The 20,813-nt window shown below is 35.2% G+C and overlaps 1 protein-coding gene across 1 annotated transcript; it reads left to right on the top strand.

Moving 5' to 3' along the window:
• Window positions 1–80: 80 nt before the first annotated feature.
• On the top strand, window positions 81–15,007 carry LOC149542345 (uncharacterized). The gene is made up of 4 exons (XM_089797316.1): window positions 81–418; window positions 504–619; window positions 1,111–1,434; window positions 14,635–15,007. The coding sequence occupies exons 1-4, from the start codon at window positions 264–266 to the stop codon at window positions 14,640–14,642; spliced, it is 603 nt and encodes a 200-aa protein (XP_089653442.1). The 5' UTR covers window positions 81–263; the 3' UTR covers window positions 14,643–15,007.
• The last annotated feature ends 5,806 nt before the right edge of the window (window positions 15,008–20,813 follow it).

Consider the following 20,813-nt stretch of genomic DNA (forward strand, 5'->3'; position numbering starts at 1 on the left):
TACCTATTCGCCATCTATTTATTATTCCAACCTTCACATGTAAGATTATATTCCTGAAATTGATGCCCTAATTTTCATTGTTCATTCTTCGGTTATCTTTTAACTTTTATGTAATTCATTTTATATTTTAAGACGGAAACCGACTCGGCTGGTCCCAAAAACCCTTATCAAGATGGGTATAAACCGCATTTTTCCATTCTGTCGAAACATAAGCCATTAGTACATCTGATTGGGAGGATCATTCATCGCTTCTAACGGTCGCCATGGCCGATTACAGAGAAAATGGATTACTAGATTCCAGCAATATGCCAATCCTTTTCGACTTTGAAGAGGATATAAAGAGAGCCCAGAAATGCAATGAGGAGCAGGAGTCAATGCCCAGATGGATGCTCTCTTCCTTTGAAGCTCAAACTGATGAGTAAGTTTATCAAATTTTATGTTCGCACTTCCCTTTATAAGTAATTTATTTGTACGAATTCATACCATGGTTCCTGTGATTACAGACGAGGGTTTGAGAGGGCAGTAGATGAGAGTTCTGGTTGTAGTGGAACACAGATCGAAGCTGAAAGTTCTGCTTCTGTCAACAGCAGTCCCCGGTGCTTTCACTGCAATACTCCTGGTATGATTTATGCGAAGTATTATGTAAAATTCTTTTTTGTTTCCTTTAGGGTTTTCTTTGTTTTGTATATTCATCTTGAGGTGTGCGGGGAATTGGATGTTAAAGAAGAAGATTGTGATCTGTGAGAGGAGAAGCCTTATAGGGCTTTGGGTTTGAGATTCTAATGGTCAAAGTAATGAATTTCTCCAATCGAAAATTAATAATACAATTTATTAAAAAAGGGCAATTGATCTATTATAGACCTAATTCGCCATACATAGAATATGCTACTATGCTTTTATCTCTACTGTCGACCCCTCTATGACCTCCTACTCTGTTGATTGATTTGTTTTGGATGAGTATTTTTCTCGCCTTTACTTTTCTCAATTTCTGTTGTAATATGCTGGCTCAAGTAGAAAAAGGCATTGACAGAAGCTGGAATTTTTGTTTTTCTTACATAATTTATTATTATTTTGTTTCCCTTAACAGTAATGATGTTTTTTTCCTGGCAGATCAACACGTGATCCTTTCTTACAGAGACACACAAGAACTAGACAAGGCTCTTAGCTTTGTATATGAGGAGAATGAATCAGTTGAATATGTTCCTGGATTTCCTGGCTCTGCAGATAATGATTATTACCTATTCAACATTGCAACAGCTGCAAAGAGAATCTATGATCGACAACAGCAACAGATCTCTCAACAACAACAAGAGATCTTTCAACAATATCAAAAAATCTTTCAACAACAACAACAGATCTTTCATATGAATGAGATTATCACAACATTATATGCAAGGGTGTCACAACTTGAGAGAAGGCAGGAAGTGTCAAATGGTAAACGGAAAAGATAATCTATTACTTAATCTCTCCTTCTTGTGTGTAATGCTGATAAATCCTATTTAAGAGTCTTCTAGTGTTAAAAATATTTTCATTTTTGTTTTATGTTTGTACATGGTGTGTAGGAAATATGTTATTTTGAGTCTATTAGCTAGCTGTATTTAAATATCGATGTTAAAATTATCCTCTGCAAATGGATTCTTATGTGACTTTTCTTCCAAGACAAAGTTTCCTCTTACCTAGGAATATCTTTTTTTTTCTCATTATTAGAATCTGAGTTTATATGAATGAGATCTTTCATAAGAATGAGATCATCACAACATTATATGCAAGGGTGTCACAACTTGAGAGAAGGCAAGACGTGTCAAATTAATCTAGTACTTAATCTCTCCTTGTGTGCAATGCTGATAAATCCTATTTGAGAGCCTCCTAGTATTAAAAATAATTTCTTTTTTGTGTTATGTTTGTACATGATGCGTAGGAAATATGTTATTATGAGTCCATTAGTTAGTTGTATTTAAAAATATCTGTCAAAATAATCCTTTGCAAATGGATTCTTATGTGACTTTTCTTCCAAGACAGTTTCTTCTTACCTAGTAATGTATTTATCTTATGATTATAATCAGAGTATATTTTTTTGTTGGATTCATGATCCTTTCTAAAGTTTGACTCTTATGCAGGTTTTAAAATTAGTATTTTGGATAGAAGATGCCTCATCTCAACCACTAGACTGTGTCAGTTATGTTTAAATTTCAATCACAGAAGTTCTTTTTTTGATCAATAAGAGGCAAGTGCCCATTTTTTATTAATTCAAAAATATTTACAAAGTACCCCGTTCAAGTGCAAGCACTGGGGACAACCCCTGGTGTACCCCGGGACTGAAGTCATACCTCTTTTTACATAAAATTAAGAAATACATAATTTAAAATCAGTTATAGATGCCTTCTGAAGCAATATTACATGTATCCCCTTGTAGAGGGTTTACAAAATTGACATGTTTGGCAAAGATGTTGATCCCTGCCTGGAATTTTATATAGTCTTCTGAAATCTCTGAAGCCATGAAGAGCAAAAACAAACTGTCAGCTATTCCTGAGACTGTCAATGCTGAAGGACCTGCTAAGCATAACCACAACAAACCTTTCTCTACACTAGATGGTTAGAGCTATAATTTGAATCCAAACTTAGAGAAAGCTAGAGCCTCCCACAATCCAAACATTATCCACAGAGGGGGATTTGAAGTAAAGATCTTATTGTCAGATTTACCATGGCGGGTATACTTGATTATACGTTACTTACATTACAGAATTTATCCAGGCATCAAAGAATAAACTGTGAAGCTTTAAGATTTTGTAATTAAACCTTCAAGTTTAGTTCAATTCATGATTAAAGCTGAGTGATGATGCCTTAGTTTGAATCTGCTTAGCAATATTTGTTATCAGGGGGCATTTGTTTTAGAACATACATGCCCCACGAATACGCTCATTGGCTAATTCTTTGACTATCAGCTGACAAAATGAAATGGTCAGCCCTTTAAAAGGATTTGAGTCAATAAAATATACAGTAAGTATTCTTGGAAGAAGAGAAGGCTTGAGTAGCGTTTACTCTACTTGCGAGAAACATCCAGAGCATTATTAGAGACCTTAGGATGTATTTAATGACTAAGAGCTTATATGTATGAATTTTGAATTAAATGAGACACACTGGTTTTGAAGGAAAATTTAAAACTGGATTGAGACAAACCCAATTTTTTTTACGTAAAAATCAGTATATCACCGTTTCCTTCTAGGATCTTAAGTCAACTTAAGTCGGAGAGTCCTGATTGACTTTTCAAATTAAGAAGAGCACCCTTTCTGGGCCAACTTTCAAACATTAAAATAAATCAAGATAAACCCTTTCAGAAAATGAAATATAAGCTTTTTCAGAAAATTAAAATCTCATGTATTTTAATAGAGCTAGTACTTTCAAAGCTTCAGGGAGTCTTAAAATATGTTCACTCCATTATCAATAGTATATCACAAAGTTCAGTAAAGATGTAAGTATTCAAAACTGAAAATGGTCATACTGTTGTTTGAGAATTACCATAGACTTAGAAAAGGTATATATGAAATTTCCTTTTTAAACAAAACTAAAAAATGAAGAGTTTTCAAAAACAAAACATCATCATCCACTATTCTTCCTCAGAAGCTGCCCACAAGTCCTCAATGGCGGCATGCGGCAATCAATCATGCAAAATCCCTTCCTCCTCAAAGTATCTTTCCAGCCAGTCCTCCTCAATGGGGTCTAGTAAAACAAAGAAGAGGAGGAATCGAAGGTTCTATGATAGACCTCTCTATCCTTTCAGAAGCTTGCCAGATCTTCAGTGAAGATGATAGGAGATGTAGGGACTAGTTCCCCACTAATATATAGCATATTGTAGCTGGCAGCCAAAGGAATCGTGAGATCTCCTCTGATGTTCATAAGAACTATATCAAGACCACCCAATAAACCATTCTCAAATAATTCTCGATAGGCGCTACCAATGAGGTTGTTGTCAACATAGAAATGTCTAGCTCTTGTAATGAACATGGAGACTATATCTGTAGTGGAGCGGAATCTATTAGGGCAGTTAATATATTGAGTGCCCAAGCATTGAGTGCCCAAGCATTGGAGAAGTGCTCTCCAGATAACCATGTTCCTTACAAGTACGATTTGCCTTATCCTATCCAACTTAATTGGGTTGTCAAAAGCCATGAGTTAGGGTAGAGTAGTGAGCTTGATGGGAGTGTCCATTGCTTTCGAAGTGCAAAATAAAGCTAGACATTATCCTTTTAATAAGGGATGAAAAGAGCAAATAAATGCTAACACCGCTCGAGATCACCACCACCTTGGCTAGAGCCGAATTGAGATTAAATGATAGTTATAAGTACACTTAATGACACGATCCAGGATTGATTTTATATAACTACATCCATTAATTTATTAAGTACATTGTTAAATATGATTTTTATTAGTGATCTTAAAATGTTGGTGATTAAGGTGGGTACAGATGGGGAAAGATGATAGTTTCATTAGTACCATCTACCCCCTTGTTAGCTATATTTTTTGTAAAACTATTTGCTTCTATATATATATGATTAATTGTTATTTTCTTAATATTTTTATCTAACTCCAAGGCTTTGGTCAGTAAATTATTCAGTTTTCAATTTGGCATAGATTTATTTCTAAAGGCATTAATCAATATAGCTGAATAGCCCTCAATCTCTACCTAATTAAGGTTAAACTTAGACTATTTCCAAAGGCCTTCTATGAGAGCTCTTAATTATACTTCATTATTAGTGACCTTACTTGTTGATTTTGAACAAATTGCAAGAAGCTCAACGAGATGATTTCTTATACAACAACCAATCCCAACTTTCCTTGGATTACACCTAGGAGCTCCATCAAAGCTTAGTTTGACCCAATTCTCTGTAGGAGGGGTCCAAACCCATCGAGCCCTTTACTCCTTACTTTCCTTGCCTCCCTTACCATAAAAAGGGAAGTTTTAGACCAAGCCACCAATTTCTCATCTTATCATTCCAAGAAGACATTGGCAATGTTGCCCCATTGAGACTTGTGATTTTACAATTCAAGTTTTCAATAATGGAAGCCTCAATTTTGATAGTAAATCATGAGACATGCTCAATTTCTTAAAGATTCTCTTGTTTCTTTCCTTCCACAAATCTCGTAGAATGATGGAAGTGGATATGATCCATAAACCATAATGGATGCAACCCGAATTCTACTTATGCCAAGATTGTAGGAAGGGTAAAATTGAGTTTGGCAAGGCAAGTTCATTTTATTTCAAAACCAATACCAAACAATAGAGGCATAGGAGCAATTAAGAAGGATATGGTCTGCATCTTCCTCAGCTATTTCGCATAAGGGACATCTAGATCGCCCTTCAAATCCAATTCTTTTAATTCTGTCCGCAGTTAAAATTCTTTTTAGAAGGGCTAGCCAGGAGAAGGCTCCAGCTTTGGGCAAACATAAGGGAGTCCAACATAGAGATTGAGGTAATGCTACCTTGAGACGATTTCTAAGATTATAGATGTACTTATAACCATCTTTAGAGTTATATTTGCTAGTTTTAGATCCATCCCAGATTAACATATCCTGGTTTAGCAGTGAAGGTGATATATCTTTCCATTAGTAACGTCTGCAAGCTTTCAGTTTCCATTGGTGGAATGATGAAGGTTGAAAATGTCTTGCATTTCCAATTCTGAGAGTTGTCATCTTTTGTCCACGTAATTTATTAAGGACCCTGATGAATTTACAGAATCATTCTAGACAATTGTAGATTTGCCATATCAATAATTATTTGATAACCTCACTAGTAGTCAATCTAGAATCGGACTTGCTCTCCTTTACCTATTTTTCAAGTTAGTTTATTAAGAATGATAAATCTACAACGAAAGTTTATTAAGAATGATAAATCTACAACGAAGCATAAAATTCCACAAGTTGGATTCAAATATTTATTGTAAAGAACTCTGGCCCATTTTAAATTTGGGGATCTAATCATTCTCCAAATAAGTTTAGCCTCAAGGGTCATAGCCCATTTTAAATTTGGGGATCTAATTGTTAATGTTTAGCGTCAGAAGAAGCAAACATGAATGCTACCACTGTTTACTTTGCATCACAGAGATATAAGCATCTGCATTTTGTTACTGATATCTGCTTTACATTACAGAGAGACAAGCATCAAATTTACCACTGTCTGATATGTATCACAGAGATATGTGCATACGTATATATATTCATAATTACATATGCATACATATATGTATACATATACCTCTGTCATACATACGAATTATTGACAGCAAGGTAAGCATACTGTTGACCAACTTATATTGGCCAGGCTTCATATTATCAGCACTTCATTACTTGTATCGGGATTCATACCCCGTGCTTTGCCTTGCTTTGTATTAAGCATTATTTGGCCCTTTGATTGTTATCGGGTGTGGCTTATATAATTTGTTTGGGCAGTTGCATTAACTAAGCATGCCTCCAAAGAGGCATGTCCCTACGTGGCTTTTGGGCCACGTAGAGACACGACTCTTCGGAGTCACGTCTCTCCACACACATATATATATACTTACCACTGCCACTGGGAAAAGCATCGATTCAAGGCATCTGAGTACCTGCAAATAAGTATCAACATCATTTATTGTTATCAACTTCATTTTGTTATACAGTGATCAGGTGTCTTTGCCATTGCTGAAGAAGGAAGACTGAAGAAAGTTTGCTGCAAGTCACAGTACAGATAAGTACTTATATTCTGCATAGTTTGATTCAGAATTTATCTACAAGCATTTTGTAATTGTTTATCTGTCAGTGATCCACTATTATCAACACTAATCATTCTCCAAATAAGTTTGGCCTCAAGGGTCATAGCTTGATCTTTTAGGCTTCTGATGCTAAAACCTCCCTCTATCCTAGGTCGACAGTCCTTGTCCCATGCTAGGAGGGATACTTTTTTCTTACTCTTTGAGCCTTACTAGAGGAAATCTTTTAGTATTTTATTGATACTATCCCTTTTGTGGGTTGGCAGATTTATGATTGATGGTTGAAAGATCAACATGATAGATAGAGCTGGTTTAAGCAAGGTAATTTATCTTGCCAAAGACCAACCATTTTCCTTTCCAAGATTGAACCTTAGCTTTGACTTTGCCAATAAGGTTATTTCAGCTAGAGGAGATTCTTTTCCCCCATTCAAGTTGGATACCAAGAGATGCTAGCATGTAAGTTTGAAGAATCTTTTTGAAGGATTTGGCTTCCTTAATGCTAGCTTCCCCATACAACATTGTATTGTCAACTAATTGTATACCCTTAAGAGAATGATAATATTTGAAACTACCAAATGCTCTCCCTAGAGCTTTTTCAGACATTAGGATAAAGAGGAAGGGGGAAATAGGGTCCCCTTGTCTTATACCTCGGATGTTGAGAAAAAACCCTCTGGGTTCCATTGACCAAAACAAAGAACTTAGGAGAGGATATACATTCAAAGATCATATTAATCCTTTGCTTGAAAAAACCAAAGGCTTACAAACACTTACGCAAGAAACTCCAGTCTACCTTGTCATAAGCCTTGCTAATATCTAATTTGATGGGCATGCTTGAGGAGTGATTGTGCTGAAGAGAGTGGATGACTTCTTGAGCTATGATTATCCCATCATAAATGGATCTTTCTAGAACAAAGCCTGTTTATTCCTCACTAATCAGGAAGGGAACAAGTTTTAATAGTCTATTAGCCAATGTTTTAGACAGTAATTTATATAAAGTGTTACATAATGCTATTGGTTTGTAGTCTTTTAAACTTTCCACAATGTTCTATTTGGGAATGAGTCTTAAAAAGGTATGCTCAACTTCTTTGAGTAATCCTCTAGAGTTTCTAAAACCATCCAAGGCCTCAGTGACTTCATTCCCCATAAATTGCCAACATTTTTGAAAGAAGCATGCTCGGAGGCCATCTGGCCCTGGAGATTTATCAGGGTCCATTTGAAAGAGAGCAGTTGCAACCTCTTCTTTATAGATTTTGCTCAATAAAGCTTTGTTTTGATCATCTCTAATTAGTTTAGGGATATTACATAGGAAAGAATTTTGAAAAGCTAGAGATTAATAAGATTATTCAACTTTTTTTCATAGAAAGATGCCACCTCCAAGGCAGTATCAGTAGGCTTGTCTAACATGGTGCTTTCATTATCTTTTATTTGACATTTTATTACTGGCTCTTCTCAATTTGGTATTGTTGTGGAAAATTTTTGGTGTTTCGATCCCCTTCCTTTAACTAGGTTTCTCTAGATTTATGTTTCCAAAAGATTTCTTCTTTAGCTAGAATGTCCTCTAATCTCAATTTGAGGCCTTTTTCCTTGAGATCGAAACATTCATCCATACCTTGTTTCATAACTTCTAAACCAACCCTCTTAGCCTTTGTTGAGAAGATATTTCCAAATTTAGTTTTATTCCATTGGATAAGGTTTTGCTTAATAAATTTGAGCTTCTGCACCACCTTATATAATTTTTAGCCAGAAACCTCCGTTACAATGCACCACTCTTCAAGTATATTAAGCAAAAACTTATCTTTGAACCACATTGATTCAAATTTAAATAGGTTTCTGGCAGGGGTACCACCTGAGTCAAAACTTAAAAGAACTAGGTAATGATTAGACCTAGAGAAAGGGACAGTTTTAGATGCTAGATGAGAGACATCAATGGGAATATTTCTTGATATGAAAAGCCTATCTAGTTTCTCTGCTATTTGATTGAAGCCTTGTCTTCTATTATTCCATGTAAAAGAGTTATCCTTAGATTATACTTCCAATAGGGCAGATTGGGTTAGCCAGTTATAAAAATCCATTGATGCTTGTGATAATTTTGTTAAGCCTCCTCGTTTCTCTGAGGAAGAAGATAATGCATTGAAGTCCCCTCCCAGTGTATAGAGGGTTTGTAGGGTCTGCATATAATTGCTTATCTCTAACCATAGGCTTCTTTTGTCTGATGTGGGAGTAGGCCCATAGATATTAATTGAAGTGTATTGAAATTTGGAATTAAAAGACTTAATTTGAGTAGATATCCAATTTCTCTCTCACATTAGGGGAGTAATGCTAACCATGCAAGGATTTTAGATGATTGCTAAACCCTAGAGGCTCCTGCGGTTGGGCTTTTAAAGATATTTCTAGCGTCAAGCCTTTTTTGAAAAGCATTTAACTCTTCTTGATTCAATTTAGTTTCTTGAATTATCATAATATCTAGTTTATATTGACTTAGATGACACTTTAGCAAGTGATGTTTGTTAAGGGCGTTGAGGTCCCTAACATTCCATGTAATGACCTTCATTTTTCCTTGGGAAGGAACTTCCCTTCCCTACATCAATAGATTAATTAATTTAGTTTGGCCATTAGCCTCAACATCTTGAGTTTTAAGCCCATTTAAAGATTTTCTACCCCTCTTTATAGGAATCTTTACCAAGTTTGTAGATGATAGAGGTACCTGAGATTGTTCCAGTCCTCTTTCTTAGATTATTTGATTCTTCCGTTCTTATCAAATCATTTCTAAGGTCTTTATGAGTATATCCTTCACCCCCCAAAACCAGATGTTTTTCAATTAGTTTTTCTTTTTCTATAGGAAGACTCTCTTTAACATAATCCTCAGTAAATGTGTTGATAAGATCTTCTGTGAGTTTCTCATGAAAAATTTCCTTTTCTTCCTCACTCACCCCATGGTTGGAGGATCTATTTTTATTTTGAGATAGAGAAGCCCATTCAACAGAGGGTAATAGAGAAGATGTTTTAGAGGGATAAAAAACCTCCTCTTTATTTTGAATCTTGGGGGGGGGGTTAAGGGATGGCCAAAATATCTCTATCAGATCCTTCCTTATTTGGTTGAACATGATCAAGAGTAGGAGGCAAATTATTTATTGCCATAGATGGCCCTGGATTGGCACAAGCCATGGAAGGAGCAGTCATGGGAGCCAGTTTTGCTAACCCTTGTTCCTCAACAATTTCCCCTTCATCAAAAATAGATTCAAGATAGAAGCCTTGAATACCCTCGGCAGAAGGGGATACTCTAGTTGAAAGAATAAACCCTCCACCCATAGGATTGAAAGAAATGTTAAGCTCAGGGATGGGTGCCAGGATCCCCAGTGTATTGCATTTCTTAAATGGGGGTGACTTACCATAGGATTTTATCTGATATGCTACCCTTTAAAATCTTTGATTCCAGGTAATACAAAGAATTATTTGTAATCAACCTAATTGGCTTAAAATTTATTGTTGAGAATTCTGTTTCAATCAACAGTTTAACATTATTTGAAAGACCCTAGTGAATTTCTCGTGACAGAGAATGCTGCACTATAATAATTCTACTGAGATATCTCTAAAAAGAAGCCACTTCAAAACTTTAACATTATTGAAAGAATTCGGATCAAAATTAGGTTCTCATCTTATGAATTTTAAATGATAACTTTTCAGAAAAGTTGGATCTCCATGAAACAATTTTTTCTATCAAATCTAAAGAGGAACAATCTAGGAAAAAACATCATTTTTGAGAGAAGAAATTCTTACCTAATCGCCATAGTAGGTCTCGAGCCAATCGCGCACTAGGGTTCTAGTTGGGTCCTTTGTGGCTCCATTTGGCAAAGGGCCATTTGTTTGACAATATTCCCATAACCCTTTAGTATAGATCATAGTTACGGGACTCTGCGAGTTCAAGCAGGACTTTGTGAGTTTGAGCCATAGTCCACATTTTTGAGGCAAATGGCCTCTGGACTTAGACTCGACAGAGTCCTGGCAGAGTCAACATGGACTTGTCGAGTCCAAGGACTCTCTCGACTCCTAGAGTCCTGAGCTCTAGACTCTCTCTGGCAGCATGACTCATAAAGTGTGCAAAAAATAATAAATTAAAGGGTAAAGTGAATTGTTTGTGCTTTGTATAATATTTATTTTACCTAAAAAGGTCATTCCATCCTTTGCTAATGCTTGTGATAGAGATAAAAGAGTTAGAGAAGACTATTGAGGTTTTGAGAGAGAAATTAGCAAACCGATTTGCTCTCCTATTTTGATTGCTGATTGTTTGTGCAACTTTGTAGCTTGCACTTAAGTATTGAGAGGAGCTAAAGGAAGCATTGGAGGAGGCTTCTACAAACTTACATGCATTTCCATTGTTTGTGCGAAAATTGAATGATCTTGTCTTTGTAGTTTGTTCACTACAACCTTCGCCTTCTCCATAGATAGATCCAGGGCACTGATATATCACCAATTGTATTAAATATTGTTGATCCACATGCAGTGTGGATCACAAAGATTGTTGATCTTGTCTTCATCTCTCTTCAGTGATGGTGGGTTGATTAGGTGGATTGGGAGGCGGAGGCAGTAGTGATGGTAGTTAAGGAGGCTACAACGAAAGGAGACCGAGTGTAGGACCCTGAGGCTAGGAGTGATGGATCCGAGTCTGATGATGAAGATTATGTGGGTGTGGATGAGGATGAGGATGCCCCTGAGGTTCAGCCTTGAACACAGGGAGAGAGGATGACTCTAGAGTCTTCCATGACTTATCTTAGGCGTATTTGTAGGAGGGCATAGGCTACTATGAGCCTTAGTCAGGGGTACCATGAGAGGGGCTTGGGCTCTATTTTTGTGGAGAATGTGGCTCCATGATGATTTTTTAGTGGGGGCTAAAGGGTTAATTGGAATCTTTTCCTACAAAATAAGAACCCCAATTTTTTAGCCCTCTCAATTTGAGCGGGTGAAAAAGGGTGGGGCTGGATTTAACCCCACTAGCTTAGGGAGGAATTCTGCCATTTGTCAACAATCTACACATCATTCTCCCACCAAAATGAATTCCCACCAATTAATATTCATTTTTACAAAATTTATGAGACAAACATCTTCCTTAAATTTAGCAGCTGATTTTTTTGAAGCGGATTCACTTATAAATCCATATGACTGCTCCCCTTTTTAAATATACCTAAAAAATCTCAGCAGCACCTGCTCTATTTTTAAGGAAGCGGGTGCCCATGGGACCCCGACCTTAGTCTTCTACACTCTAGCTGATATTTTGATATATGTTTTGAACTTTTGATTCCATGGATTTCATATATTGTAGAATTTGACAATGACACTATGTTTAACTTTATATTATGTTATTTAGCTTTTTTCCTTCAAAAATTCGCTTTTATACTTATGTGATTGTATGAGTGTTAAGTTCTATTTATCTCAATAATTGTGCATTTGATGTTAATTGACAAAATAATGCATGAAATTTTTTTTAAATCCTTAAAAATCTTTGAATTTCATGGGTTTTTCGATTTTTCGAGTCTTCGCTGAGTCTTGGTCTTGTCCGGTTGTTGAGTCCGAGTCCGAATTCAAGCCCAATTTTGACTTTCCGAGTCAGAGGCAAGTTCGAGTCCTGTAACATTGGTATAGATATCATTGATAATAAGGGTTTGGGGTTCTTTGGCGAGCGAGATCTTTAATCGATTCCTTGTTAGTGACATTGGGGTTTGAATAGATAGCATTGAATCTTTATCCTTGCTAGGGTTTCTTGGAGCAGGAAGAGCCGAGGGGGATCCCTGATTCCGTTTGCCTAATGGAACAACATTAGCCTTTGAAGCCTTGTTGGAAGAGCTAATGGATAGTACCTGTATTTGATCATTCCTTGACTTGGAATTAGTGTTTATAGAATCACCATTTCGGGCATGTTTCCTCTCAATTCCTCATCTTTTAGTGCCATGATTCATTGGAGCACTTTTCAAAATTATAGAGTGAGAATTTAGGGCAGCTTTCCTATTAATTGAAGCTGGATGGTCACTCGTCAATGTGGTAAATGAATTCGGAGTTGGAATTCGCTCGCATGGGTTGGTATTAAAAACACTAGAATGAGAAGATGAAAAATAACCATCTCAAGGAGCCCAAGGGGAAGCAACCACTTCAGTAGATACTTTGCCAGAAACGCGAGCGAAGAGCAGAGTGAGCTCGCATGCGAGCCATGGTCCATTCTTTTAATCACAAAATTTTTCTTATAACAAAGGGGTTAACTATTTTCATTAGGGGTGGTTGTTGCAATACTCGAAACATCTTGCAGCATAATAGATTTTTAATGCACTATTGCTGAATAAATACAGCATTTTAAATAATCAAGCATCTTTGAAGATTGAGTCTCCAAGTTCAAACCTTAGTGCTTACAAAAATGAGAAAATCATTGGGATACTTTCTTGAGGTCGAGTTGATGTTTTACAGTTTTTGATATCCTAAGGATTTGGTTATTTGGATGAGATGCTTCTTAGTTAGGACCGAGTAATCTACACCATTTGTTCTAAAAATATTTAAAAAAAACCCTCCTGAGGGACAAAGATATGAAAAAAGGCAGGTTTTTTAATTGTCAGCTATAACAGAAACTTAAAGAAACACCATTGAAAAGCTTATAGATACAAATATACAACAATATCTCAACAGTACTAAAAATAGAATTCAGATCTTGCAAGCCCCAACGAGATTCGTTAATAATCCTATAAATATATATAAAAATAGAGCATCAATATTGGCACAAAATAAAAAATAGCTATGCAGCCTCTTTATATTTGACCAATAAAATTTCTCTGTAAAACTGATGATCAAGATTTACACTTTATACATATTGATAGAATCAACCAAGCTCATCAAAGCCTGTGCTTGTTCGTAAATTTTCATAGTTTCTTGAATTTTTGTAGGAAGGACAGAATCTTAATCTTATTGAATTTGTTCAAACTTTAACAGTGTCGCATTGAGTAAGAATTGTTTTTTCATCCCATCACATCGTTGAAGGAAGAACTTATCCTTTAAAATGGAGAAACCTTCTTCCAATACATCTAATGCAATATGGAGTAGCATCTACTAAAGTTTTCACAAATAATTAGTTTGTAAGAATCTTGTGATTTTTTTACTTTTTTTTTTTTTGAGATGACTAATATTTTTCTGTTGAAGAGACCTAAAGTTGTAGGGGGTCATTGCACTTCAATTTTTCACTTGAAATAAGTGATAGAGCAATAATATATTCATCGTAAACATGGTTTTGCAAGTGTATCAGATTAAAATGTATGCTTCAATGTCCGGTGCCACAACCATTAAATTATCTTTTAAATTAGAAAATTATTGTTGTAGTCTCAGTGCTCACGTTATTACTTATTTGATTAAATGAAAAATGTTTCATCATTTGATTGATTTAAATTATGTACTAGTATGCTGTTTATTTTCAAGCTATCTTCCTATTTACTTATCTACAGTAGTTAGTATGTTACTATTGGCTGTTCCAATGTTCTTTTTTACATGTGAAGGGGATGTGTTGATTTTGGTATCTTGATGTTTATCAGACAATTACTAATTTAGAGGAAATCATTCTTTTCACAATGACTATTACCAGACTGTCTCCTAATTTTTTTTTCCATATTTCTGTAAATGTTTTGCATTAACCAAGATACGGCTGTTAGTATCACTATTTCAGTTTTTGGTTGGACAGAAACTTCTCATCAGTTTCAGTTACCTTCTAATTCTGTAAGGAGGGACAGGAAAGAAACCTACATGATGATGGATAACTAAAACATATCAAAATATCTTGAGTAAAACTTAGTCAAAGTAGTTAGTGCCTCTTCCTTGCATTAAGAATAATAATCATGTATTCTAATTGTATTGCATTCTTTTGCAGGCATGTGAAAATTGGGAATGATTTTGAGGAGATAGGTTTATGATAAATGTTGAGCCGAGGGCTTTTATAGCGGTTATTGTTCAATAGATTTGGACACGTACTCTGCCAAACTTGATAACACTAATGCTTCTGTTAAACTGCCAGCTACTACTAGACAATGGATACTTCAAATCTCAACCAGAGGCAATTTCTGTTTGGAGAAGCCATAATTTTGAAATGGTGTACCCACCCAAGGTTTAGAAGTAGTTAAAAGATTGTTTTAGGCTGTGGCAGAGTCTACTAGCTTATTTGAGAAGATGCAAAGGTAGCTTGACATTTTACGCCCTTGAAGTGTTGTGTCATCATGTTGTAAATGATATTTAGATTTTAAGCCTGTGTTGCCTAGCCGCTAAAGCACCTAGTTGTCTGAAATTTGTAGGATGATTTTTAATGTATATGAGAACATTCAACCCTCCTTGAATATTCGGGCTTGATAGTGGAATAGGAAACAAAGCACCCTTCTAAAGTTCCAACCTAAATGTGCATAGACTTGAGTGTCACTGGCAGTTTATGGGACCGCCTAAACCATGTCACTCTCAGTGAATGCAAGTAAAAAAGAATGAAGTTGAGGAGGTTGGCTTAAATATCGTGTGGTAGACATGGTGGAGTTTACTCGGAATTATGGGGCTGCCAATTGTGGATCATGGGGGCTTTTGGAATTTTGTAAGGGCAAAAAGAGGTGACTGCTTTGTTAAGAAACATCTCTGTTAGTAGCAGTTATAGCATTACAAAATAAACTTGTCAACAATTTGCGTAATAAGCAGCCAGCTGCAGAGATAGGAAGCTGGCCCACAAATCCATACATCTTCACCCTTACACAGTAGTGAAAACATGAGTATCCAGATCACATCTTTTGGAATTTTGTAAGGGCGAAAAGAGGTGACTGCTTTGTTAAGAAACATCTCTGTCAGTAGCAGTTATAGCATTACAAAATAAACTTGTCAACAATATGCGTAAGAAGCAGCCAGCTGCAGAGATAGGAAGCTGGCCTACAAATCCATACATCTTCACCCCTACTCGGTAGGGAAAATGTGAGCATCTAGATCACATTGCATAGTGATGATTTGATTAAGGAGAATGAAGGCCATCAATTATCTACCATTATTGCAATTTTCAAGGTAAGTGATTGAAGTAGAATAAAATTTTAAAGCAACACCCACTGAAATATATGGATTTTCTTATGAAGAAATCCAAACTAAATATACAAATGGTGTGATAGGGAATACCAATTGTTGTTTAATATTTGATGAAGTGTATGAGAAAGGTTCACTTGAGTAGCTGAGAGCCAGTAGAACAAAAGAAAGTCTCCAGATAGCACATATCTAATTACCTAAGATTGAAACAGAATTGTATCAAAACAAAAGCATCAGCACCAAGGTACGTAAAGTGGACACAGCATATAGTAGCATGCAAGCAAAAATTTGCCAAAAAGGTGTGCACACAGAATAGGTTACTAACATTTTATTTCTTGGCCCATTTATCATATTTTCTCTGATCAAGATCCTTGATAAAATTTTGAATTTGTTTTCTGGTCATGTTAAGCCAGAAATGAGCACATTCCCTTAGCCGCTGGTAAAATTTTGTATTTGTTTTCTGGTGATGTTATGCCGGAAATCAGCACATTCCCTCAGCCACTGGTCTGGATATGCTGTAGTTGGCATGACAAGATGTGGAGTAAACACTTTGTCCATCTCTCCATTTTCTGTCAAATTGTCGCTGTCAATCTGGTGCAGACCTTGAATCACAATCATTGAGTGAAAATTCTTAAACAGCAGATATGGACATTGTAACAGGATCGATAGGGCGAATGCTAGGAAGTTGGTGGAATCCATCAGGGCCACCAGGCTGCACTGGGCTCTCATGTACTCCATTATCAACCTTTTCGACCCCCAACAGTTCAGCATTGGGCCCAATTTTCAGACTGAGACATAGGAAAAGGAAGCTCCTCTTGATCAACTTCTTGACAGCCTCCTCTGCGAACGCACAAACCTTCCCTTGAGATGTCAAGGCCAGCTTTCTATGACCTTCAAATGCCTCTTGTTCAATCCAATTCATTTAAACTACGAAACTTCAAATGAGCAAACTAATCACTACACTGTAATTTGGATAAAGAAGCGTCACACTTGATAGCACCAAAAATAATGTCAAACTATCTGATATTGTGTTTAAGAACACGTAATGCGAGAAGCTGGAAAATCATAGATTAAGGGGTAAATACTTTCCAATTACAAAAGACATCCTCAAATCAGCAATGACAATTAGCACGTGGAACTAGTTTTTGATGTAGTAATTCTCACTTTAAAAAACATTTCATAGGTTCCAATTCAACATACTAAACTCTTTAGACCTTGAGTCCACACATTAGCTAGATCAGTTAAAACCGATGAATTTATTTTATGAAACCATTGATTAGGAAAGGACATTAAAGCATACAAATGTTTATTAGAGGCTTTCAAATTTATTCATTTGAAATTTGAGTTATACCTTACTGGCTACAGATGACAAGAAAGGTTGACGACCCTGAACTGGAATAGTATTTCAGGTATATCTTGAAAATAATGTAATAATTTTTTAATATATATGAACAATAGGCCATGTCAACGTGCTAAGTTTCTGAGAGCTTGTTGGCTGCAGTAATGTGTTGATATAAAAGGTAGCGTGTTATCCTTGATGAGGTATGTATGTAGGCTTACTCCATTGATGAAGAACTTAAGCAAGAAGGGAAACCCTTAGAGCAAAACTCAGTTAACAGATTTTTCCTAAGGAAGATTAAAATTGACCATCCAAGATCTGAAAGGGTAAATAGAAAAGCAATTTGTGAGTTTTTTAATACCCAAACAATCATATTATTACTTGCATTTTAAATCAGCATATTGACATTAAATGTTGGCAGTTTCATTTAGAATTGCAATACAAGAATTCTTCCAAGGAGTATCATGAAACAGTCGTGAAGAAACGTTAAAATATTCCAAAATAAGAGAAGGAAGAAAAGACTTGTATTGGCCTTTCAATAGGTGAATCAAACTCAAAGATTAGAGGATAATTTTAATGTAGATAAAAGTTTGTGCTGCATTGCTACTAATCTGAATAGCATGAAATAAAATATTAAAAAAAATGGTTTTGAAATCACAAGACAAGTTTCTATTACATCTTTTTGAGAGGCAAATTGTAGGTGGGTACTGAAGAGATGAGAAACTTGATTAATGCAACCAGCAAGTAGTCGTGAAACAAGAGAGGAGAGAATAAAATTTGTCCAAATTGATGAATCACTTGAATTTAATTGGAAGCCTTGGTTTAAAGTCATTAATAATGCCATTTGGGCTAGTTGAAAGGGCATGGCAATAGCAGGTGCAAATTTATTTATTTTTGATGGTGCAATTAGACATTGTAAGGTCGTATTTTTCTTGGATTTAGGCAAGTGTTAGCCTTGTAATTTACCGAAAAAAAGCAATTGCAAATCCACGCACTCACTATGAAATGGTAGCTAACTTTTTACACGATCAAATTATAAAAACTGAAGAGTTGCAAAAACTGAAAGAGTGAGGAAAAACTCTTTAGACTATAAAATGTTGTCTCATTTTTGCAAATTTCCACCATTTCTGTTAAGTTAAACATCAGAAATTACATCAGTCAGAGTTTATGATATTTAGTATATAACAACTTATATATAGATTCCTTTCTCTGGTATTGAGAAAGTCTCAAAATCACATCCACAAAATACAATTTATGAAGCACATACATCGTAAAGACTAGGATCAGATGGACTAACACAGCTATTAGAACTATGCAGTCCACCTTACTGGACCTTTAGACCACTTGAGAATTTAAATGGATGAGCCGTTTTCACAGTCCTAGGAAGAAGATCAACATTAGGAGGAGCTAAATACTAGGGGCAGCATGTGGTGAGATCTGTAAGCTCTTCATTGTTCTCTCTAACAGTACAAGGAGATCTCAGGGTGATGACAAAATTTTCATCATTTCATTCTTATACTTCTGAACTTTCAAACCATTTTTTTGTAGTTCCTATTTTCCTACAAGTTAAGCTGGCCATAATTTATATTTTATTTTAATTAAAACATAACCACAAAAATCATAAAAAATCTATTTATTTAAAATAAAACTCGTCAGCTATGCGGAGTCTTTTGATTACTTCTTTGTTTTGAAGTAAAAGATATATATTTATTCTTATAATTATATTGTTGGCCCTGTAGGAAGATGCCCTTTAATCGTTAAAAAAAAATCTAGTTTTGGAGAAATTAATTTGAAAAACAAAAACAATAATGATGAACAATCACATTTCTTTCTCTACAACTTAACTATTTATATTCAGATCATGTAAATAATTTATTCAATTTTGATTGTGAAGTCTAGTCTCCAGTTAACAATTTTGATTATGTAGATAATTTATTCAATTTTTGATGTGAAGTCTTAAAGTCTATAGTTAACAATTTAGATTATTTAAATAATTTATTCAATTTTTAATGTGAACTCACAAATCTATTGTGATTTATTGCCACTCAAGTATAATTTTTAGTCCATCATGGTCCCACATTTACTTGTTGGATCTTATCCCTTAGTGATTGATATCTTTGTATCGAGAAATGATATCTAGTCCTCTTGTCTATTCATTCTTGTTTCCTTTGTTTTGTTTTGTTGCTTGTCCTTTTTTGGACACCATTTGGTGCTCTTGATGGGTTTTTTTTGGGACCCTTTGTTGGTATTTTGTTAGAATATCATTATCTCATCTCAAACTATAAAAAAAGGTTGTACTCTTTTGAAGCAACCCCAATTGGATTAGTTTTGCATTTTGAAGAAGTATTTAGAAAAAAATGACATCGGGTTCATTCTTGAGGATTGTTAACCCAATTTCCAGTCTACTTTAAGCTCCAGAAACCTTTATTTAATCCAATTGTTATTCTATTTCCATTAATTTTATTAGTGATTATTGTTGTTTTTATTCACAACATAGATTCTACATGTGAAATTTATTTACTTTTGTTGTTAAAATGCAAAAAAAAAAAAAGGTTTCATATAATGTTTATGTTTTTTTAATGTATTTTGTATATATATAGAGAGAGGATAGAGTTTTTATTGAATTTCTCACACCATACATTGCAATAAAAAATAAAAATAAAAATGAAGGAACAAATTGTAATACAGATATACTCTTTACCTTCAACTATAAACCCTATCCATCAACCTTGTGTTACAAATAATGTGTTGTAAACCATCTAATTGGATCTTTTAAGGCAAAATTTTAAAATCCTAGAGGATATAAGCTTTATATAGTTGAAATTATGTATATGTGTACGTATATGCCTAATTAGGCTCTATGCTCTATATAGTTGAGATTATGTTCTATAGTTGAAATTAGCTATACGTGTGTTTATACCAAAAAAATGTTAGATTTGACCCGTGAAGTTTTGGGCATGACAAAATGTCTGAAATGAAAGTATTAGTACAAAAATAATGTAATAATTAGAATCAAAACATTCAAACTAGTGTGCAAGACATCATGTTTACACAAGAAAAAGCAATGCAGTATAGAAGTTTTGCAAATTTAGTAACAAACTCAACTTTTTTGTTGTGTAGATTTGTTTAATGAAAGAGATGCATGCTCACAATAATGATTCTCAAGCTTCAAGTTTGTAGTCATTTGGCATGTTAACTCTACATATTAAGGCATATGATTTGTAAAAAGGGCGAGACTCCAATTTATAGAATTAGAGAGATGTACTCAAAAGAGGGCACAAGGATTTCACTTAATCATATAGCACAATGGCAAGTATTACAATGGGAGAGCTTGAGAAGGATTGGGAGTTGGGAAAGATATGTCATGAAGGCATATCTTGGGGATTGGGAGGAGTTAAGTTCCTTTTTGGGAGGACAAGTGTGTAAGGGACCCAGTACACAATGTTGTTGCACATTAAGATTGATGGGACAAGTGTTTGGCTTTTGGGGGCTATGCCATTGTTTGAAATGTACAAATGTTTATGGAGAGGGTAATGTGACGATTGGGCTTATTTAGTAGGCATTGGAGATAGGTGAGTTAGAAGCTTGAGTGAGTTGCAAGGATGATAAGTGTGGGTTAACATTAGGAGCCATGTGCTCAATAAAATTAAAGAAGATCATTTAATTCT

This window comes from Cupressus sempervirens, chromosome 8 (genome assembly GCF_028749045.1).
Source record: "Cupressus sempervirens isolate cs-2001-9-10 chromosome 8, ASM2874904v1, whole genome shotgun sequence".
NCBI classification, from domain to species: Eukaryota; Viridiplantae; Streptophyta; class Pinopsida; order Cupressales; family Cupressaceae; genus Cupressus; species Cupressus sempervirens.